Source organism: Penicillium verhagenii, assembly GCF_028828195.1.
Source record: "Penicillium verhagenii strain IBT 33310 chromosome Unknown utg000003l_segment0_segment0, whole genome shotgun sequence".
Lineage (NCBI taxonomy): Eukaryota > Fungi > Ascomycota > Eurotiomycetes > Eurotiales > Aspergillaceae > Penicillium > Penicillium verhagenii.
In genome coordinates, this window is record NW_026643167.1 from 2,515,943 (window position 1) to 2,538,952 (window position 23,010).

The following is a 23,010-nucleotide window of genomic DNA, read 5'->3' on the forward strand; positions in this document are numbered from 1 at the left end:
TCAGCAGGACCGATGCCGATTCCTCCAACCTTGAAATGGACCCCAATATGCTGGTATCACATGCATCTGACATATGTAGCTCGGAACTGTTTTGGTAATATCAAAATAATCAAGATCTTGGTATTTGCACATATCGCTTTATGACATGCAAATGATTCAGGTATATAGTACAGTTAGGGGGGGTGATTCCTCCCCCTCCCCATTTTCTCCCATAAAACGCCAGATAAACTCGACAAGTATCAAAACAGTGTATTCGTCCAGCTGAAGGACAGGTTGAGACTAAGAAAGTCCATGCCGATGTATGTTCCTTGTGGCTCGGAAGGGAACGGTGACCAGGCGTAGAGACCCTGGTGAAACATGAACTCCAAAAAGTCAAATCTTGTTACCGAGGTTCCTTCCTCGATTCCTTCAGGGAATGACCTGAATGCCAATGGACTTGGCCTGCGAGATGACACTCTTGCACAATCCCTGCAGACTCAATCCCGATAGTCGCGTCTCGGTGTGCTTGATCTTGGCAATCTCGTAGACATGCTTCAGCGAAATCTGGCCACAGGTCTCGTGACCAGGGTTCATGGCACCGCGCAGACGGTTTTTCCTGGGCTCAACATTGGCGGCGTTCAATAGCAGATAGGTGGTGGTCGGAGTGCGGAGCTCAAAGGTGAAGGATCGATCGGGGCGGACGGTAATGCGCGCCGGAATGGGGACACCGGTGTTGATGTGGGCAGTGCGGGCATTGTATTCCTGAAAGATTGAGCTATTAATTCACCGGTCGCGACCATTATAAGATGTCTATTCCAGGAGCTCACCTTGCAGAAGTCCATAGACTTGACACCCTTACTACCAAGAGCCGGACCAACGGGGGGACTGGGACTAGCCTGACCAGCGCCGACAATCAACTTGACGAACTGGTCCTTGGACAAAGCGGCTCTGGCCATGGTGAAAGGTTGGAGATGTGGAAAAAGGGGTGGAAGTTATTGAGTTCCTGGAGTTGAAGCGTCGAACTGCTGAAGACGGCAGATTTTCCTCCGCCTATGCCGCATGCTGATTGGTCAGAGTACCAAGCGAGCAGCTGAGCGGCGTTGAACGTCATCGCATCTCTTTCTCTCAACCACCCATTTCCAAAGCTATTCAACCTCATTCTCCATCATCTTGTACGTATATCGCGTGTGAATCTTTTATTTCGGTTGTTGGGCCTGCGGTTTAAAACCAGTTGGATCTCGGAGAGGTTCCCATTCACATCCGAACTAAACACTAAACTCTCGGGCCCCGCGTCGATCTCCCTTCCCTTTCACCTCCCTTTTCCCTTTCCTTTGGCTTTTTTTTCTTCTATTTTCTTTACACTGAATCCTTACGGTTGCGCATTAGCTACCGAAGATAAACATGAACTGGCTCAAGTCAACGTAAGTTGAATTCTTCTTTTGGGTGTGATGATAGTGGGGGTTGCGGTCAAGCTAATCCAAATTACAGTCTCTCTGCTGCGGTGGGCACGCAGGAACCTATCTACGGCCCCGAGGCGATCCGTTCGGTTGCCCAGCAAACCGCGGAGACTCCCTACACTGTTCTTACCAGAGATCACCTGCGATGGAAGGCATACCAATACACCAATGTCGAGACCCAGACCTTTTACTTCATGGCCGACAACGGCACTATGGTGATGTGCCAGGTCATCTACAGCAACATTGCGTGAGTAGATCTTATGTACCCCTCCATTCCGCATTCGAAAATCAACGATGCCACCCATCGGTCGGGAATGTTGAAATCTACTAGAGAAAGCTCGCTAACCTGGGCATTGTCTGGAACTATAGAGGCATCCACACCACTGCGCACTTCAACACCAAGATCTTTGACCTCAGCGGCGCCGGCAACCACATCTGGCACTCGGACGCCTTGTCGAACTTCATGTTCGATGAGCAGATGGTTAGCTTCGGCGCCGATAACCTGACCATCACCCTGAACGAGGAGGGTGACTCGTACACCATCAAGTCGACTGTCAACCCCGACAGTCTTGTTGACCTGAAGATCACCCGGAAGGCACCGGGTTTCACCATCGGAAAGGATGGCACCTCCTACTTTGGAACTGATCCTAAGAACCCCTGGGGCTCGGTAACCCACTCCTTCTGGGCGCGCTGCGCCGTCGAGGGTACCATCACCACCAAGGAGAAGACCTACGACCTCGCTGGTCGTGGTGTCTTTATCCCCGCCATGCAGGGAATGAAGCCCCACCACGCCGGTAAGCATAGAGTTCCCCCTTTTCACATCAAGGATACATATGCTTATTACTCCCCTAGCTTCCCGCTGGAACTTTGTTAACTTCCAGAGCCCCACCTACTCCGCCATCATCATGGAGTTCACCACTCCCCCCTCCTACGGCTCCACCAAGGTCAATGTCGGTGCCATTCTCAAGGATGACGAGATTATCTATGCCGGTACTCTTAACACAGTAACACACACTGCCTCGACAACAGACCCCACCAGCGATTGGCCCGAACCCACCGCTGTCAAGTGGGAGTGGACTGGCAAGACTGCCGATGGTCAGGATGTATCAGGCGAGATCGAGGGCTCCCTCGGCAAGCGCTTGGATCGCGTTGATGTGATGGGTGAGGTGCCCGGCTTCATCAAGACTATTGCCGGCAGTGTTGCTGGTACCAGGCCTTACATCTTCCAGGTACTTACCCTCTTCCGCACCTGTGTTTAACCAGTTGTACTGATTCAGAACCTGTAGTTCGTTCCTTCCGAGAAGCTGTCATTGAAGCTTAAGGTGGGTGAGACTGAGACCACTGAGGAGGGCTACACCTTCACAGAGTCCACTTTCATCTCCTAAGCTCATTGAGCCGACCTCTCCATCCCACGTACATAGGACATTCGGTCCCCCAGTGGGACCTCTTTGGCGTTAGTTTGAGACATTTCACATTATCTGCTAGAGGCAGTCGATATTAAGAGGCCTCACGCGAACCAGACATCCACAGATTGTATACTGGATGCTTAATGCTATTGACAATATTTCTCTTTGGAGTATGTACCTCACTTAAGTTTTTTTTTATTAATTTTTTTATTTTATAAAACTTCGAACGGTATCGTAGTGCCCGTAAACAATCTATCAACCTCGAAACGGGCGGCAAATTTGTAGAAAACAATGAATTGTGATAAAGTACAGGCGAATTTGAAATAAAGAAAAACAACGAGTGAACAGAACATGTAGTATTATTCCGCCGGCGGTATTTGGGGTATCAAATCGTTCTTGAAAATCGAAGAAGACTTATCTAGAGGTCAAAAACCAAGCAAAGAAAAACAAAAAAGGAACGAAAGACTAATTATCAACCATCAACTGTTCGCCTTCGTCCAAGAGGTCGGTGACCCGCGATAGATCGGAGATCATCTTGCGACCGTGACCAACCAGCAGCAACTTCTCGGCGTTGGCTGGGAGACCCAAGTAAGTAGGTGGCTCACGCTCAGGGAGTTTGTTCACCCAAGCAATGAAGTCGCGAATGCTGGTGCCAGTGGGTAGCGTGAGAAGTTCATCATTCTCAACACCTGAGACGAGCTTATAGTCGTCCTCAAAGGCAGCTGGTGTAAGGAAGCTATTCACCAGACTCTCCAGTTGCTGATAGTCACCAGCATCGTCAATCTTACCACCGTACATCTCGGCAATAAGGGTGCGGATCATTTCCCAAGGAAGCTTCTGAGGGGCGACATTGGAACGACCCTGGGCAACGGTATCAACCCAGTGATCGATGATCCAGGCAGAGCACTCGTACTATTGAAGAATTTGTTAGTGATGTTTCTGATCTAAGTGGAAAGGTATGATACTTACGTCACTGTCATTGAATTCCCAGAAGCCCTTCCATCCAAGACTGGGAGCGTAACGGAGTCTTTCTTGAACCACGGCGTGGAAGAAGCAAAGCAACAGGTACACACGAGCCTTCTCGATAGGTGCCTTGCTGGCACGAGTAGTCAATGAAGACAAAGAGTCCTTCATGTTGGCACGGACACCGGCAGGCTGCTCGAACATGAGCACGCGAGAAGCCCGGATGAGGTTAACTGGGATCTTGGGGCTGGATTCCATGGAAAGGAAGATTCGGAAGTCCTTATGAGGTTTCAGCGAATCCAGTCTCTTCTCCAGGCTCTGCAGCCATGAAGGAGCCAAATGAACGTTCTTGACCAGAACCCAGTTACCCGTGGCGGCTGCGTTGCTAATAGCCTTATCGGCACTGTCGAGGCCTTCGTTTGAACCCATGGCAATGTTGGCGCAGGTAGCGTGAGTTCGTTCGACTAGTGCATCGACCTTGTAACTGGCATCGAAACCGGGGCTGGAGCTGAGCGAAATAGGCGTAGTGGCGGTGACCTGGTCAACCACATCCTTCAGGTCACTGCTTCCCTCGAACAATTCGCGGCCAAATACAGCCTCAATGAACCGCTCTGCGGTCGGAACGAATCGATCCATACGGCAGAGCTTGACAAGGAGCAAGGAACGAAGCAGCTGGTCAAGCTTGGGAGTGTTTTCTTCCCAGACGACAGGAACGGCGTTCTCGGCAAGTTCCTCACCAAAGAATCGGTCCCATTGTTCTTGAGGAATATTGGGAATGTATTCCTTGAACAATGACATGTTCAAGAGCTTAGCCATGACCTGTTCACGAGCGTCTTGGGTGGTTGACAGATCTGCATCTTCAACGGATTCATCCAAAATGCGATCCAGAATGGCCCTATCCATAGGGAAGGGAGTAGCCTGGGCAAGGAGAATTGCGAGCGTAACGCGATCTTTCTGCACAAGACCCAGGGAGGTTCTCTGGTACGTGGTGATGAACAAGTCTCGAATGATCATCTGGACGCGAGCAGAGTGGTCTTTCTCTTGTGCAAGTGCCTTGTTCTGGTACAGAACAGAGTTGAAGATGTCGACGAAATATTGAAGAGAGAATTGGTAGAAGTGGTTGATGTGATGGAGCTGCTCCAGCACCGCAAAGACAGCACTGCAAGCTCGGGCAATGATGCTGTACTGCTGGGTGATAGTCTCAACTTCAGACATGACGCCCTCAGTCTCAGACATTTTCTTTGAAATCTCAGCGGCCTCCTTCTTGAGTGTCTCCAAAGTTTCGATGACGTTGTCATCATCCAGAATATTACCGCGAGACTCATTAAGTGCTTGCAAGAGGCGCTTCTCGAGCTGACGAAGGTGAACCTTGAATTCTCCTTGCATCTTGACCAAATTGTTGCGGCGTTCGTCAACATCTGGTCGCTCAAACTTCAGAACATCATTGAGTGATTGCGTCTGCAAGCTGCTTTGGGTAACCGTAAAGTTGACGAATGTGGTTCGACTACACACATCCGGCGGGAACGAGGCGGATGGATCTCTGGTCGACAAGAACAGCTTGAAGGATGGGGAGAAATCAATTTCTTGCTTGCCGAGTTGAATGAGCACACGGCCACCAGTCTTCTGGTACTCCTTGTTGAGGACGTGGTTGAGAATCGGGTCTAAGTGCTCAGCGTCTTGAATGAGAATAGGGTTACCGAAGCGCAGGGCGCTCTCCAGCTGTTTGACAAAAGAGTCGTCTAAGAAGCTTGTGACTGTAAGCTTGCGATCCTTGCTTTCTTTCTGCAAGAATTCTGTGACTCGGCCAGATGGATCCACGATCAGAGGGTATCTGTTGAAACGCTTCAAGATGATGGCGTTTTCGGTGCAAAGATCGTCGACGGGGAGAGAGTTCTCTTGCCAAGTGAGACGCTCATCGGCGTTTGATAGGTACTCCGTGATAGGGTTGTGTGGCTTGAAATGGATGCCAGACTGAGCCAGCTGGTGAACCCAATCATCAATCATCGCCTTACGGAATTGCTGATCATATAGACCAGCATAGGCAAGGAACGCGGCTGCAATCAGGACATCACCAACAAGAGTGCTGATCTGGGTTTCGAAAGACTTGCTGCCATCCTCCCAACGCTCACGCTCGGACGCCAAGCTGTCAAGCAGACGAACACTTCGGTCAACCTTGAACTGGACTCGGGACATTTCCATCTTGATGGCCTGAGTTTCACTGATAAGAGCAGCATACTCAGCCTTGTAGGTGGCAATGCTGCTTTCCAGACTCTGGATAGTGTTCTCAATAGCTTGAGCCTCAGCCTTGGTTTGCAAGGCTTGCTCTTCAAGCTGATCGACCTCCTCACGTAAGGGGCCAACACGGTCCAAGATCGCCGAGTAGTTGACTTGAGCCTCAACCCATTGGACCAAGGGACCGCAGGCCTTACTGGCGCGGTTCACACGCTCGTAGGTGAAGTCTTCCTTGGAAAGGAATTCATTTTGCATCTTGACACGGTGGTTGCGCGTCATCTGGCGCTCGTTGTCGTAGTTGACAATGCTTGCAATGAAATCATCTCGTCGCACAAGACCTTGAATGGTCTTCCAGCTGTCGACCTTGTGACCAAGTAGTGTGCACACAGCTTCCAGCGCAAGCCTAACACTGGCAGGAGGATTTCCCATGGAACGGACTTCAGTCAAGTGCTGACGCTTGATGTTGCTGACACTCCGCTGAGCTTCCTCCACAGCAGGCTCTGCTCTTGCCAGGTCGTGCAAGACGACCTCCCTCCGTTCTGCCACCTCCTTCTCTTGCTTATCTAGCGCCGCTTGCACCTCCAGCGATACTGTCTTTCTCTGTTCCGCTTCCTGTTGATCGGCGACCATGCGCTGCAACTTCTCGTTCGCTTCTGTGTCTTTCTTCTCCAATTGGGTCTTCTTCTGGGCAAGACTAGCACGTAAATCGCTGACCTTGTCCACAGTGTCTCGAAGTTTCTCGAGACCAACATTCAAATGACGTTGTTGTTCCTCAAGGTCCTCACGCTTTTCGTTAAACAGATTGACGTATTGGGCGACAAAGTCGAGGTAATGGCGTGGAGTGAGGAACGTCGAGCGGCCCTGTTGCTTCTGCAGGCGCTGGTTGAACCGGAGAAGTGAGTGGTGAATATAGACCATGGAGTTGACAACGGTGTCTCTGTGCGACGCAGGAAGTGTCAACTCGCGGTAAGCCACGGGAATACTGTCAGGGGATACAAAGTTAGGCTTGTCCAAGTCCACCGACTGAGTCAATTCAGAGCCGACTTGGAAGAGAGCTTGGTCCGACCAATCACCCATCCAGTTCAAAACACAACGATTGAACAGGGCAGGACTGGTAGCTGCCTTGGAAGACAGACCGTCTTCAGGTGGGTTCATGGTGAACACAACATGAAGATTCTTGACAATTTGCTGGGTGAACCATTTGTAAAGTTCCTCTTGCGAATCAAGTAGTAGACCCTGGCGCTGGGCACCTTCTTTACAAGCGGTCATCAAAGAGGAGAACTCGTCACCCTCGAAAAGACCGGGAACCTCGGCGTTTGCAAGCAATGTGTTCATGCGCTCAAGGAAACCGGAGTCGAGAACATTAGCTTCGTCCATGATGAAGCAAATCTTCTCTCCCTTGCAACCTGCGCGGCGAAGAACAATCCTGAGGTCGTCATCGAAGTCCTCAGATGAGTATTTGCCGTGAACCTTGATCTGGAAAACCTTAAGACCATTCATCCAAGCAACAAAACGAGACAAGGTTGTCTTTCCACTTCCGCTGACACCGATCAAAATCAGATGACCCTGAGGTTGGCGGAAAACTCGGTCAATGCGCAAGGCGTGTTCAAGGACGTCATTGAACAAGACCAAAGGAACATCAACTTCTTCTTCGCAGAAGGTCTTGAGTCGGGCTTTCACGAAATCACGTAGTCGCTCCTGTTCGACGGGAACATAGTTCTTGGACAACCAATTCGAAAACAGAATGGGACCCTTCAATGCTTCCTGGTCGTCGATTGTAGGGAAATGTTCCAAGGCAATACGTCGTACGGCATCAGCAGTCCAAGCCCTTTCGTCTTCATCAACCAGACGATCTTGGAAGAGTCGGAGAGCCTCATGAGCCCAAATTCGGACAAGCCCTTCAATTGATAGAGTCTCGAGGGGCTTGATAGCCTCATAGACACCACGGACCCAGCGAGTCAGCTCACGAGGAGAGTAAACGTAATGGGGTTGAATCTTTGGAGTGAATCTTGTCTGCGATTCAAGATAGAACTGGACCATTGCCTTGGTGAGAGCTTCGGAGTATCCACGAAGCAATGGCAGAATCTTAAGCACTGCCGAGTTGAAGGTACCGTAGATCTGGTTGAGGGAAATCTCTCCAGGGTAGTCCACCATGATGAGTGGAGCATGACGGAGGAAACGGTCTCCCATTGGAGTACGACCGGCATCCGTCGGAGGGTTACAAGCACCAACGAATTGAATGCGGTCCAGGCTGACCCAGGTCTTGTCGGAAGTCCGCCAGAACCCATTCTGCTCCACAAGCTGACGCAAGAACGAGATAGCACGCTGTGTACCATAACGATCGGGCGCAGGCAAGTTGATTTCGTCACAGAAAATGACCAACCAGCGGCCGATTTGGTTGGGCGACATCACCACACCATTGAGAGTCTTCTTGTACTCGCAGTATTGCTCAAAAGTCTTGATTAACAGATCCGGCGTGGTGGCACTAGAGAAGTTGAGGCCGACGACTTCCATGTTGGGTAATTTTCTCAAAGCAGCGAACAAGGTCATGGTTTTACCGGATCCAGGAGGACCGCAAAGTAGCAAGGGCTTATGTTCAGCAAGCCACGAATAAAGAACATCCTCGTGTCGAATAGTGTCGACGGTGGGAATAATCACATCGGTTTGGGTTACTGAATGCGTGTTGATATCAATAGAAGGCACTTGGGATTGCCAACTAGTCCACTCGGCCTTGGGCAGAGCAACGTCGAAGTCAATGAGCGACGATCCACCATCTGGTGGCAAATCTATTGTCGACATTCCGGTGACGAACTGCCCAAAGGCTTTGCGATCTACAAGAGGACAATCACCTGTAAAAGACCAGACGAGGGTGAGCAGGAGTTTCTTGGAGATGTACAACTCAATCTGCTCGGGATCCAGGGGAAAGTCGACATGTTGAATGTTGTACTCCAAAATGTTGCGGCAAGCCTTGTTCAACAAACTGAAGAGGGTATTCAATGCCCGAATTTCGGTGAAATCCATGATATGGTTGTACTTCTTGGCCTCCTCGAGAGACTTATGAACCAGGTCATCCATCTCCAGGTGCTGTTTCAGAACGACAGAAAGCGTTTCTTGCGTGTCTTGCGTCCTGGCAGCTGCCGTTCCAGCGGGAGCACTGTCATCGTCCAAGTCCTCGAAAGTCTTGGTCTTAAGGCCCTCGACATAGTTGGAGATCATCATGGACGGAGTGACAGTGTCAGCGTTGAACCACACCATACCACAACGACTGACTGTAGCCAAGGTAGCGTACTTCAGGCTCTCGACTTCGAACATGATCCGCACGTTCGAGGGAAGATTGAGACGTTCTCCGTTGGGCAGAGTGAGGAGCTTGTTGTCATCCAAAACACTGTTCAAGTTCTCAACCCATTCGGGGTCAACGTCACCATCAAAGACGATCCAGTGACGCTTAGTGTCTTCGCCTCGAAGATTGTCAACGATCTTTCGCAGAATGCCAGTGAAAAGACCATCAGTCCATTCACGGGTGGTGCTATCAAGGTTACCATATAGGGCTTCCTTTGACATGACCTTGGAATCAATGATATGGGAGACGCCTTCGACGCCTTCGATGCGTTGCATGGCTTGCAGAAGAATCTTCCAAGCAGCCGACTTTCCGGATCCAGATTTTCCAACCATCATGACACCATGGTGAATGCTTTGAATTTGATACAGTTGAAGAGCTTTGGCGATCCACATCTCACTGTCGACAAAGTGTTGTTCATGAGCAATATCTCGAATGGCCTGGGTAAGCTTCTCAAAGTTTGCGGGCACATAATCCACACCAGGGAAGTCTTCCACTTGGATTTGTAACATTCGATCGACATCCTCTTGCACAAGCTTGGGAGCAATAGTCTCGCGCAGGCTCTGAACAATGATTTGGGGTTCAATAAGATCATCTGGGCCAAGTTCGCCATTTGAGCTTGCGAGACGGGCACGTTTCAAGCCACCGGAGCTAACCAGAACACTCTTCAAAGCACGGAGACCAAAATCGTAATGGGCTTGTTTGGTCAATTGAGAAGCACAATGATCAAAGAATGGTACAGTCTGCTTTGACAACGGCTTGGCTTGTTTGAAACCTTGGGAGAACAGCATCACCTCGGCGATAAGTTCTTTATCTGGCTTTGACATCGCAACGCTACGGAATAGCTTCTTCAAGTTATCCGGCAAGTTCGATCGGCCGGCATAACCAGGGTTCATGGTGATGAAAATACCGGTGTTAGAGTTGACAACCAATTTTCTCCCAACCAGTTCGATCTCGGATTTGGCGTCTTCTTCTCCCTTGCGCAAACCAATCTGAATATTTTGAATTTGCTGAGAAACGGCGGAAAGGATTCTTTCCTCCAAACGATTGAACTCGTCAAAGCAGCCCCAAGCACCAACCTGGCAGATACCAAGGAAGATACGGCCCATGGCCTGGAAATCAAAGGTGTCATCACAACAGAAGACCAGTGTGAATCTACCAAGCTGTAGACCAAGGGCCTTCACGGACTCTGTTTTTCCGGTACCAGCAGGACCATAGGGAGAACCACCCAGCCTCTGGCAGAGGGCTTGAGTGAGAGTAAGGAAACAACGATCTGTGAGAGGAGTCCGGACAAGTCGCTCTGGAACACCCAAGTACTCGAAACCGTAGTTGAGTCTAGCATTTGCCATATGAACATATAGACGTTGCAAGAAATCGCCCTCCGGTTGATAGACAAAGCGCATTTGAAGCAACCACAAGTAGTGGGTAGATGTAGTTGCGTTGGACTGGATGAGCTTTGAAATGGTGTCACGTTGATGAACAAACTCAGTGATCATGTGTTCACACTTCTTGCGAGTAATCGCATCGAGCTCACCAAGCACAGTAGCCGCCAGTAGCTCGAGGACTCTGATTTGGGAGTCATGGAGGGCAGGGAGATTAGCACCGCCATCCTCCAAAGACTTATGCACGGCATTAGTCCAAACAACCTGACTGGCAAGGACGACAATCTGGGCTGGGTAGTTGGCGAGGAAGTCATTGAAAGCAGTTCGGTCCACTTCGGGAGCATTGTAGAGAGTATCAAATTGCTCAACAGCCTCACCGAGAAGCTCGGCCAGAGTCAACTTCATGTTGTTCTCCAGTGCAGAGAGCCAATCATTGATTCGGGGAGTCTTGACAAGATTGACCTCCCGCTTCAGGCGAACTTCTTCGCCTTCCTTGGAGGTGATGCCGACGATGTTGTTGTCGTCATCCATGAGAATACCGGACAAACCAGCGAACATCTTCTTAAAGTGCTTGGCAACGCGGAAGGTGTCGTTGGCGTTGCCAATGATCTCCAACAAGTCTTCATCACCAACAAAGTAGAAACGAGGGAAAGAAACACGTTCACGTTCCAGGTATTCACCAAGAGCCTTTTGAATCTTATTAAGCAACTCCGCCAATCTTTCCAGAGATTTCTGGACGCCATTGATGGCAAGAACATCCAAAATGAAAGGAGACTTGTAGACCTTTTTCATAACGGCGAAGAACTCCGAGTTGATGTTTTGGAAGCGGCTGGATTCGAGAGGCAGAAGATGCTTGATTTCCGCATTGCCAGTGAAAACACCCTCAAGGTATACCCACTGTCTCTGCACATCAATCCAAACATCGAAGAGAACATGGACGCGGTTGAGTTTGTCCTCCCAGGAGGTGGCTTCTTCCTCGAATTCTTTGTAGTATGGAGAATGTCTCATCGCCTGCAGGGAGTTTAGATTCTCACTGCACTTGGCAAATAGATCATCAAAGCCACGGATAAGGCGGCACTTGTTCTGGTAGTTGACAAGGTCCAGGGAGTAATTCTGCCAGGTCTCACGAACAGACTTCAAGAATTCTTCAAGGGCCATCTCACCCTGAGCCTGTGCGATGACGTTGCGGATGACTGTCTCGCTGGTAGCAAGCTGCAGGTCCCAAACATCGCCAAGAGTTAAAGACACAAGAGAAAACCGCTTGCCGGGCTTCAGTGACTTGTAAATCTTTTGCCAATGTCTTTCCTTCACTGCTTCGGACTTCATATCAGAAAGTAGAGAGTTGACTTTCAGGAACTGCCGGAGAACATTTTGAATGTGTTCAAACGCAGCATATTGCCTCATTCGGCTGGGCATCTCCTTCGTCATCTTGATCAGGCCATCTAGCGCTTGACGGAGCTTTCGGGGCTGGACGCTGGTCCACAGTCCGTCGCGAAGATCATTCAAACTCTTCCAAATTGTAGACAGTGCTGCCCACACGGACATGAAGTCTTGGACTTCCTCAAGAATAGCAGGGAGTGAGGACTCAGAGCTCACGGGAAGATCAAGGGCTTCCTTCGCTTTAGAAACCATCTCGAATTCGGATTGAAGGGACTCAAGACGTGACTGGAAAGAGCTTAAGGTACGGGATGCCTCCTCGGGCGGGATTGTACCCGAGACAGGCTTCTCGTCGTTCCATTGAGAAATAACTTCCGCAATTTTATCGCTGATGACGCGGTCTTCGGCGGTAATCTTCGCACGAAGACCCTCGGTTTGGTCGTGCACAATCTTGCTCTTTCGAGTAAGGAGCTCATTGAGAGCAGCCCATTCACCATCAACATTCTCGACATGAAGCCAGTCATTCGGGAACTGGTATCGCTGACGAGAGAGCGTGGTTTGACCTTGACGGAACATATCAACCTCAGGCTCCCAAACACGGGTCTTCCGCTTGCATTGTTGGACAATGGTGATGAAAGAGACGGCGTGGGCTGTGGATGATGCCTCCAGGGTCTGTCCCTCTAGATCACGGCGTGCAGCGGCAATTTCCGAGTGGACTTCACGCATGCGACCGCCAAGTTTGGCACCAAACTTCTGCAAAATCTCATGTTGCCACTGATCGTATTTGGCGTTGACTTTCGTCTGGACTTGCTCGTAATCGATTCTAATGTTCCCAAACGACCGACTGACTTCAGAAGTATCGAACGTGGCACGGCTCTTTCTAATCTCTTGAAGCAGCTGAAGCCACTGGGAGAGATCATCTCCTAAGATGTCGTATACCTGCTCGGACTGTAGGTCCCATAGTGATTGGAATTGCAACCACTTATCAACGTATTCTGATACATCCTTGAGCCGAGACTCCACCGCGCCGTATACCTGATTGAGCTCATTGGTACAGTGTTGTGGAAGCTCTGCAAAGCAAGCTTCAGACTGACGCACACTCTGCACATCAATTGAAATCTGGTAGCGAGTGGCTTTGATTTTCTCAAGATTACAGATCACGCCAAGCCAAGAATCGAAGTGCGAGAACCAGCTGGCACGGGCGAATTGCAGGGGCGGATCAAGATGAAGGACCTGGTTCTTCATTGAAATCTCGTGGAAAAGTTCAGAGAATTGGAGGAGGTGAGCAGTGGAATCTACATCACCATTAGCCTGAATGGATGTATTGCCGTTGCGAGACTCTTGGAAGGTGGCGATCCATTCGCGGACGGCACGAAGAAGTCGCTCCCGCAGAATGGCTTCAATTTTTCCATTGAGTTCGGAAACCCAGTAGCCAAGATTGACATAGTTCTCAAGGTTAAGCTTATCCACAGCAGTCTGGATCACATCTAGACGCTGTTTGAATGCTGAAGCTTGATATGAGCAGGTTTTCAATTCATGAATGGATTTTTGGATGCTCTCGTTGATGGATGAGAGGATGGCAGTCTTGGTCTGGAGGACTGATGCCGAGCCAGCGAACTCGCGCACGAACTGAACATGCTTGCTTTCCGTGCTTCGTGGCTTGGAGGGATCGATGGTTCCATTGGCCAATGCTGATTGCTTAACATGTAGCTCATAGGAATGAACAAAGGATTCCCATCGCAGTGGAATACCCTTACTGACCATGGCCTGCGAATCGTTCACATAGCCATTCAGCAGAAGAGCAACATCGGACATTGATGCAATGGTACGATTCGTCTGCAAGAGAGTCCGTACACTTTCCATCAAGCTGATCGCGTATGGGTAAACACGCTTCGCCTCTTTGGAAATGTTGCTCACGGCATGAGGAACCTGGAAGTTCAACCAGATGAGATTACGGACCTCCTTGAACAACGCAATTATCTGAGCATCAAAGTTAACCGTGAGCTCCAAGGAATTTCCAGCAGCACGATTGCGGACGATGTTGAACAGTCGGCCAGAGATTGTGATATGCCTCCTTTGCACATCATAAAGCCAGGACTCGAAAACAGGGCGGGTATCCAGCTTCTTGCGGAAGAGGTTGCTCTCGGACTGCAATTTCTCACCCTCGGCGTGTAGGTGCCAGTCCTCTCCAAGGACATTCTCAACCTTCCGCATGTAGCCATCCAGTTGGCGTTCAATTTGCCGAGCCCAGATGATAGCCCCAGAGACGGGTGGCAGATCACGCAATTGTGCCATGGCATGGGCCTCGGAGTGACCGTATTGCTGCTTGAACCGTTCATGGAGGGAAGAAATGTCACGTTTGACGTTGTCAATGAGTTGTGTCTGATACTCTCCGATGGCACCCCGGATCTTGGGACGAACCAACAGAGCGTTGAATTTGGAGAACACACGGAACATCTCATTGGCATTCTTGGCTGTCGCAAGACGATCGCGGAGGCGAGCAATGATGGAGTTCTCAACGCGAGATGTGCGCTCGCTGTAGCCAATCTCGGCATTCTCCCACGTCCGAGCTCCCTCGGGGGAGACATCTAACACATCAATATTCTGGAGAGCGGCGTAGGCATGTGTGACCTCCTCGACGGCATCAACATCACCGATTTCCTCCACGATGACTGCCCCATCAGCATCTACTACGTTAGTCTCGCCAGGCGAAGAATTCTTGGGCCCGAGAACATTGATAATAGTCTTCTGGAGCTGCTCATGGTTGACACGAAAAGTGTCTATGTACTTCAAACGTTCACGAACGTTATCAATTCTGGCATTGATCTTGATGGGAATGAATTTCTCGTTGCGTCGTCTGGTCGACTCTCGCGCCACGTTGGTGAACTCCTTCAAATTTTCATCCCAAGTACGCCAGATTGACTGTGCAACCTTCATCAAGGATCGGAATTCGCGGTAATCGAGGTGCAAAATCTCACGACCATTGATGAGTTCGTGAATCTTCTTGTCCAAATCGCCCGAAATAGCTTCAACGAGAGAAAGAGCACGCTTGATCGGGTAGGGGCAGATCTTCAGCTTCTTGTTCAAGTGATTAAAAATAAGACCAAGTGACTCTTGGGCCTTTTGCAGAGAAGTCGCGGACAGCAATTCATCCAACGGAAAGTCACGCATCAGTTGGTTATACTTCTGGACCAACTCCGTGGCATCTTTCAGCCCCGTATCGGCCTGGAAACTAAGGGTAGGTTGGTATCGCTTGGCATGGCGGAGAATGTCCATGGTCAACTTGACACCATCACTCTGCAGTTGACCCTCAATTCCTTCTAGGGCGGACTCCATCGACAACCAGAAATTAACCTCTGGTGACGCCGAGTCGCCCTCCGGGTCCCGTGACATCTTGGTGATTGTCTGGATCGACCTGATCCACCCATTCACTGTGTTTTGGATACTATTTGTGAATGCACTATTATCCAACACAGTGGAAGGAATTAGCTCGACGGAGGGCCGAATACCCTTGGTCTCAGCCTCCTTCAGCGCAGCCTGGACCACCTCGTGGAGCGGGAGGTTCAAGGCAGGGATCTCCACATTTTGTTGAAGATGCATGAAAGCCAACTCCAGCTCAGCAAACTTCTTCTTGGTGCCCGGAATGCCAGTCTTCGCCTCTGTGTCTGTTCTCGGCTTCGTACCGGAGATTGCTTCTTGGGTACGGGTGTTCGCTTCGAAGTAGGGACTGAGACCATGGTGGAGCATCAAGTGAATGATCTGGAATGGCGACAAAGATGTTCCTTGCTGAGATTGTGTGTTGTTTAGGGAGGCGATTCCGGGAAGATTCATAACTTGAATTTGTGCGGCGATTGGGAGACCGGGATCAATAGGGGCAGGGCGTTTAATGAAAGCAACGGACGAGACGGTGGTGGAGGCGGAGGAGATTTCGGACGACAGGGTGTAGACATACTGCATCGCAGGTTCTAAATAGTATGGTTAGCATTGGAAGAGCAGGCATCGATGGCCATAGTTGATGGACTGACCGGAGTCTTCGGCCTCGCCGGTTGTCTCTTCGGCAGCCACAATATCCTTCTGCACGTAAAGGGCCACTTGCGACTCTGAGGCAAAACGTGTACATCTCTGTACTGTGTCGGTATACCTCGTCGCGGAGAGCAAGCTCCCAGCACTTTCCAACTCGGATTTCAGAGCACCCAGTGTCACCCGGAGCACATCTGTCAGGTACTGAACTACAGCACCCGAATCCACCAGCGCTGCTGTATCCGGCGTAGAGACGCCATTTGGCGCCCCTGGCGCGGCAACTTCCATTGTTTATTCCAACTTTAGATTGACAGACTTGGTGGGTTCATCGAAGATTGAATATTTGGGAGCGCGATCGGCGGAGTAAAATAATTTGATGGCAGAGGTCGCGTCGAGGGATGGGTTGGCGGGGGTCAACGATTACCCGTATTGAAACCCTTGAAAAGGAAGCGGACAATAGAGACAGAAAAAGGTCTAGATTAATTAATACGGAGAAGAGAAGAGTGCAACCAAAAAAAAGGGTGTTGTCGTAGTCTGCACATGTGGAGATAACAGATAACTACGCGGTGTTTGTACACTTCAGGGGATGCGGGTCTAGCCCCGATCAGGTTAGGCTTGTCGCGCCCAACCATGTGACGTCCCTTGGTTCGTTACAACGTTTCAACCTTGGAACCACCTGGATGTAGTACATTGTATACAATTCTTTAGATTAAGCTCTTATATGTTCATTCAAGACACGCTACACATTCCATTACATTCACGCTTATCATAAGGCTGTGTATTTTCAACTATGGAGAATTCGAGTGCTCCCTGTGATTACCATTGTTCCAATAAACACATCCGCAACGACCTCGGTGATGCCCAAGCCCACACGCTGTATGTAGTGGGCCTTCCAATGCTGTTTATGTCAGGCGGATGTTTGGAATCAAAAATTCCACTGGTTCATCCAATTCTGCATCAATGAAACATCGATGCCCTTCAGCTCTCGCAAAGTCTTACTGGCAGCCTGCGTACTCGTTGTCTCGGTCCATGGGCCCACCTCCTCAGTTGCTGCAAACGCCTGGAAGAAGCTCAAGATTTTAAGAGCGGGCTTGTCTTCAAGATCATTCTCAGTGGGGTTGGTAAAGCTTTCCAGGGATTTAATCCATGTCTCGAAATCCACCGGGTGGACATCGAAGTACTTCACAACAGCTGGAATTAAGGATGACCATTCCGCGACATTCGGGTTAACAACGTGGAAGGCGGCACACGGCTCGTCCTCTTGTGTAGTCCGCCGGGTTCTAACCGTCTCCGTAATAACCTTGGCAGTGATATCCTAGAAGAATTGGAAGGTGACGTTAGACAAATGTACAGGTTTCTAACTTGATACACGACGCGAAAGCAACACATACCACCGGTACCCACTGCACGGTAATTGATCCCAGAGATTTGGGGATCTGCTTCAGCGTTTGAGACGTTGCAATCAACGATGGAAGCCATTCCTGCTTATTCCACATCCCTTTCTCGGTTGTGGGGCCACCGATCTGTCCAACTCGATGAATGCTGGTAGGGACACCAACTCTAGCAGAAGCAATTGCACAAATTCTCTCAGAGATATGTTTTGATTCACCATATCCCTGGCGAAGAACTGAGCTGGGATCATCGTAGATCACCTCCGGAATGGACGGCCCCCGCTCAGGACTATATCCTTCTATAGCGGAGATGGAGGAAATAAAATGAATGTGGGCGTTTCTCTGGCTGGCAATACTGAAATCGACTAGTCGGCGCACCCCTTCAATATGAGGATGCTCAAAAGCCTCGACCGCGTGGTTGAAGTTCACCTTCCACGCATTATGAATGATGGTGTCAACGCTTTGTAAAAGCTCCTCGTATTTAGAATCCTCCAGTCCGAGCCGTTCAGTCCCAAATTGAGCCTGGAGAAACTCCACTCGACGTGGGAACTGCTTGAAGAAGGCAAGTCCCTTTTCTTGTAGACTCGACAACTGTCTTGTGGCTGCATCTGCAGATCGGTTGAGGCAGTAGATCTTAGTAACACTAAGATCGTGAAGAAGCTCGGACAACAGGTAGGACCCGAGGGAGCCAGTAGACCCCGTGAGAATTACTGCATGACTTTCTCCGAGATCATCGGTGTATTTCCCAACCAGATCAGCAATCCTTGCTTCTCGGTCAGTCTCGCCTTCTGCGACAAATTCTGCAGGGCCTGAATCTTGACCCTGAAGTAGACCAAAAACATATTCAGTGAGCTGAACGACTGTCGGTCGGGAGTAAAGCTGTGGACTACCAAATGAAGGCCCCAGATCGGGCCGCGCAGATCGAAGAGATGCCTGGAGAATCTGACCCAAACGGAGCGTCTGAAGAGAATTGAGGCCAATTGCAAAGATGTCTGCCTTTTCATCTACAGCCGGGACATCCAAGATCTCTGACACAGCTGCTGTGATGTACAATGCAATCTCCGACTGGGTAGCATCTTTCGCAAGTTGAGCAATGTCACTTTGGTCGGAATCAACATACAAGGCATTTATCTCTTCTTCATAATCAGCTAGAACGGTTCGTCGCTTGATGCTACCCTTTGGAGTAAGCTGAAATGGTTTTGATTGGGTTGCGATTCCAATGCGACTTTTCATCAATTGAGCATGTCCTGGAGCAGCCTCATTGGCCTTCTTCACGGTGGGCCAAATTTTGTTGATAAAATCATTAGCGCTGTCATTCCATGTGTCCCAGTGAGGTTCAATCAAAAGTGATGACTGGAAGCGACCCTGACCAATCACTATAGCTTGGGTGACAAGGGGATTCCCAGTAATGATTTCTTCCATCAAGGTCGGATTGAATTTCTCACCATTGCTGAGAACAATGATATCATCTTTGCGACCAGAGTAGAGCCACAAATTTTCTTTCTCTGGATGAGGAGTGAACAAGTCACCGGTGTGGTATTCTTGCAAGTCGGGATATGTGTGGAAGGTGCACTTGCCATCACGACTATCTCCGCGAGAGACGATCAGCTCAAAAAAGCCATCTCCGGCATCACTCATTTTTAACCCAGTGTGAGGATTCCACTCAAAATAAGCCCAGTCTTTCTTGTCCTCGTGTCTCAAGCTTCCAAATACTCCGCATTCACTTGTTCCCAGCACTGTCTGAAGGTATGTCCACTCAGTAATACGGTTTCCGACTTCGGGGGCCAACGGTGCACCTCCGTAGCCGATAGAATCAAAGCTTTGCAAGGCTTTTACTCCCAATTCGGACCCGGCAAGATCCTCGAGCACAGAGGGGGCAAAGAAAACCGAAGTAGGCTTCTTTTCCTCGACAATATGGGTCAGCAGCTCCGCTGTCATTGGTTTGTCTGGGCTCAACACAAAGGGAGTGGAGAAGAGCATTGGGTACATCATATACGTAAGTCCGATGAGATGAAAGAAAGGGTTTGTGATCATTGCAAGGCTGCGTTCTCCTTGCAAAGCTGGGAATTGTAGAGTACGCTCTCGGTTTTCCGGTACTGGAAGTCTGCTAAGTCCCCCTACGGCAAGAAGATAGCCGTTGGTCATTGGAACCGCTTTGGGCATCCCTATAAGATGATTAGTATTTTTATTACTGGGTGATGGAAATAAAGACATTAGGAAGAACCAATAAGCAGAGCCCTTGATCCATATCTCTAAACATTGAAAACATCTAGGCTTACCCGTTGTTCCAGAGCTATGGATATAGATGGCCACACGGTCTTCGGGGTCCTCCGCTGGATCTTCGATTGAAGGTCCCGGTGAACTATCGTCAAACACCTCCCACAAATCTGGGACTTCCCAAGCTTTCAAGGACGTATAGGCTGCAGTAAGTCCATTGACTTGTCGGCTTTTTTCTGTTGTATAAACAAGCTTCGTGCAGTTTGTCAAGCCCATGACGTGATGTGATGCCTGTTCAGAGTTTCTGGGGGAGAGAAGCAATGCCTGGGAGGTATGTTAAACATTTGTATCGAACTCTTCTATATTGAAGATAGTCACTCACGGTGTGCCGCAGTCTCATGCACGCGAGAATGAATGCCACGTAGCGAATATCATTCGTAGCAACATAGGCAAGAGTTTCCGGGGCCCTAGAAGATGCTACATTCTCTTCGATCCAGAGAGCCATGCGATTCGCTGCACTGACAAGACCCGAGAAGGTCACATCTTTCCATCCCTGGGTGACATCTGGCGAGATTGACTGAGTGCAATATAGCCGACTAGGATCAGTGGTGGCTATTTCATCAGTGATGCGTAAAATAGTGGTTGGACCAGCAATTGGCTCAATATCAGTGAGAAGAGTCATGGTTCGTTTGAACGGCAAGTAAAATTTCTCAAGGTTGCAATGCCCAAGTAATCATGCAGATTAACTGATAGAGAGATGGTCTTTACTTATAGCCTTTTGAATGCTTAAGCTTTGACGAAATAAATACGCATGTGCATCCTTTCAAATCAGTAAGGAAAAACTGGGCGTGACTTATCAATTGATCATCTGTGATGATGAAGTCCTCAAATTCAAAATTTTCCAAATTCAGGCAAGATTCGGTTGAATAAACTATCTTGGACGCGGAATCTGCAATTTCTTTAATCAAAGCATCTGCAGTTGTACAAAACTTGGAATTAATTCATGCAGAGATCGACAATAAGTCGGATTATGATCGCTAAATTTGATCATTGGGCAAGTGCTGTGGCACTTTTGCTTGTTCTCGTGTCACATAGATACACCTGGGCACAGTTCACACATACTATGCACATGTATGCACATATGTGAGCTCCATATTCAAAGTTTCCATTGGGGTTAGGTACTCGAGTTTTTCAGTGGTAAATACTAGTAGATATTCAGGTGCCCAGGCGTGATCAGTGTTCAAATGTTGTTGAGTATGATTCTGATCAGTTAGAGGTTTTCTTTGCCGATTCAAGAACCTTGGAAATGTTTCGTCCTCGGACAAATACTGGCTTAGGCTACCCAGACTGATGGGAATGAAGTCGTGTCGGGCCAGATACTTGCATGCCTGGGAAGGAACTGCTCACGTTTAGATGGAAGATCTGGACTCCTGGACCCCGCTGATCCAGCTGATCCACGTACAAGTAGCGTCAAGCACATAGCCAAATCAGGCATAATCTCTGGTCGATCATTTTATTCATTCGAAGCATTTACGAATCTTAACTTGGTGGAAATCTAAAAAAGCAGAATGGAACACTACAGAGAATAGCGGTGAGCGAGTGATTGGGAAAAAGAGGGGATTTACTTCATCTTCCTCTTCTCGACTACAAGATGCAAGTTAAGAAACGCCCCACTAGATAGTGTTTATTCCCAGGTACCTCCCCGTAAACACGGTCTACGAATCTGTGCGATATGAGCTATCATTATACACTTTCAGGCAAAATTTTTGGAATTTGGAATTTGGAATTAATGCGTTGCAAGATTCAGCTGGGAATGGACTTGAATGATCGGCGACAAAGTATTCAAGCGTACCTGGTTGTTTTTGAACTTTTAATGTTCGGACATACACTTCAATTTGGTCATACTCAAGTGCTTGAACAAACCTAGGCCTGATCTCCCCATGGACCAGAAAATTTCACATTTCTTGATATTCCAACCATACTCAAGTGCTCTGTGTACCTTAATTCAAGGGGTCAACTTCCAGACCAACATTGAAGTTGGTAGTACCCGGTTGCTCTGGAAATATTGAAAACCCTAATGGGGTCGACGTTCTGAGCTTGACCTTTTACTACTATGCACATGCATGTGTAGTAACCTCCTATCCCTCCAGGTCAACTTCAGTGAACAACGTTTATGTAGGCCACTATGTTAGAAGAAAAAAAGGATCTCCAAATGTTGCTAATTAGATAAAATCAATTTGCTGCAAAGTTCGAGCAAATGTTACGAGTCGTGGTTCGGGTAGTTGCCGAGCCTACCGAGGGGTAATGTAGGACAGCATAGTCAAGTACGCAATAAAAGGGTGCTCAAGATACATTTGTGCCTGTCTTTGAACAGGGAGCCTGCTGGCATCGGAAGACGGGTTTCAATTAGTTCTAGCTTGGTATAGAATGTCACTTCACCCATCTTAATCAGGGATCGCGAGACATAGCACGGATGAACCATTTCTTTAAGGCCCTCGGGACCGAAACGCCCATGATCAGGTATAAGAGTATCCCCATTTCCTCAAACAAACCCTTTGAATGTTCCAATCCATTGCTCTACTTGAACAGACACCCAGCTAGATCCAAAATTCAATCAGTTCCAAGGTTCTTATCTTCCAAGATGCGTTTCATCATTCTTGCTGTTTTCGCCATGATCAGCGCTGTCATGGCCGACGGCATGGTTACGGTCACCACCAAGGTATGAGGATGAAATAAAGGAACCTCCGAAAACCCCCATCTAACTTAGTTTAAGCTGGCAAACGGTGCTGCCTGTAAGCAGGACGGAAGCATTGGAATTTGCACAAGTAACTTTTGCTTGGTAAGTGCCTGACCTGAGGATATCCGAGTGCTATGTGGTGAAGTAAAAAGCTAACTTTAATGCTTAGCAAACTCCCGACGAGGCCACTGGTGTATGCTCCACTGCTTGATAGGGATTTCTTCTTCGACTTCAGTACACAGGTGGAAAGGCACTGGTAGATTGAAGTGACATGTGTGATGTGAATTGGCACCTTGAAGCAATGAGACGACCGGAATCAAATACTTTTGATTAATCTTGACAGTTTGAATAAAGTCCGTAGCCATTTTGTTACCTCGCAAGAATAATTTAGCGACATCTTCTCTGAAACTTTTGTTAACTTTGAATGTAAACAATTAAAATTTGACAGACATGCTTGCTTAGAAAAGAAAAAAAGAGAGAAACATCTGAAAAGCTGGAGATAGAAAAGATAG

At 48.8% G+C, this 23,010-nt stretch overlaps 5 protein-coding genes across 5 annotated transcripts; 2 read left to right on the plus strand and 3 right to left on the minus strand.

The window, feature by feature from the left end:
- Positions 1-408: 408 nt before the first annotated feature.
- N7466_002328 (mitochondrial 54S ribosomal protein uL11m) lies at positions 409-935 on the minus strand (the record flags this gene model as incomplete). Its single annotated transcript, XM_057161726.1, has 2 exons — positions 409-741; positions 807-935. The coding sequence occupies 2 exons, from the start codon at positions 933-935 to the stop codon at positions 409-411; spliced, it is 462 nt and encodes a 153-aa protein (XP_057025011.1).
- Positions 936-1,380: 445 nt separating this feature from the next.
- N7466_002329 (survival factor 1 family protein) lies at positions 1,381-2,821 on the plus strand (the record flags this gene model as incomplete). Its single annotated transcript, XM_057161727.1, has 5 exons — positions 1,381-1,400; positions 1,468-1,683; positions 1,806-2,230; positions 2,289-2,665; positions 2,723-2,821. The coding sequence occupies 5 exons, from the start codon at positions 1,381-1,383 to the stop codon at positions 2,819-2,821; spliced, it is 1,137 nt and encodes a 378-aa protein (XP_057025012.1).
- Positions 2,822-3,307: 486 nt separating this feature from the next.
- Positions 3,308-16,441, minus strand: N7466_002330 (uncharacterized protein; the record flags this gene model as incomplete). The annotated part of the gene is made up of 3 exons (XM_057161728.1): positions 3,308-3,754; positions 3,812-16,098; positions 16,159-16,441. 3 exons carry the CDS (start codon positions 16,439-16,441, stop codon positions 3,308-3,310), a joined length of 13,017 nt encoding a protein of 4,338 aa, XP_057025013.1.
- Positions 16,442-17,078: 637 nt separating this feature from the next.
- On the minus strand, positions 17,079-20,443 carry N7466_002331 (uncharacterized protein; the record flags this gene model as incomplete). Its single annotated transcript, XM_057161729.1, has 4 exons — positions 17,079-17,468; positions 17,545-19,709; positions 19,824-20,085; positions 20,144-20,443. The coding sequence occupies 4 exons, from the start codon at positions 20,441-20,443 to the stop codon at positions 17,079-17,081; spliced, it is 3,117 nt and encodes a 1,038-aa protein (XP_057025014.1).
- A 1,959-nt stretch (positions 20,444-22,402) lies between these two features.
- On the plus strand, positions 22,403-22,709 carry N7466_002332 (uncharacterized protein; the record flags this gene model as incomplete). The annotated part of the gene is made up of 3 exons (XM_057161730.1): positions 22,403-22,480; positions 22,529-22,600; positions 22,668-22,709. 3 exons carry the CDS (start codon positions 22,403-22,405, stop codon positions 22,707-22,709), a joined length of 192 nt encoding a protein of 63 aa, XP_057025015.1.
- Between the last annotated feature and the right edge of the window lie 301 nt (positions 22,710-23,010).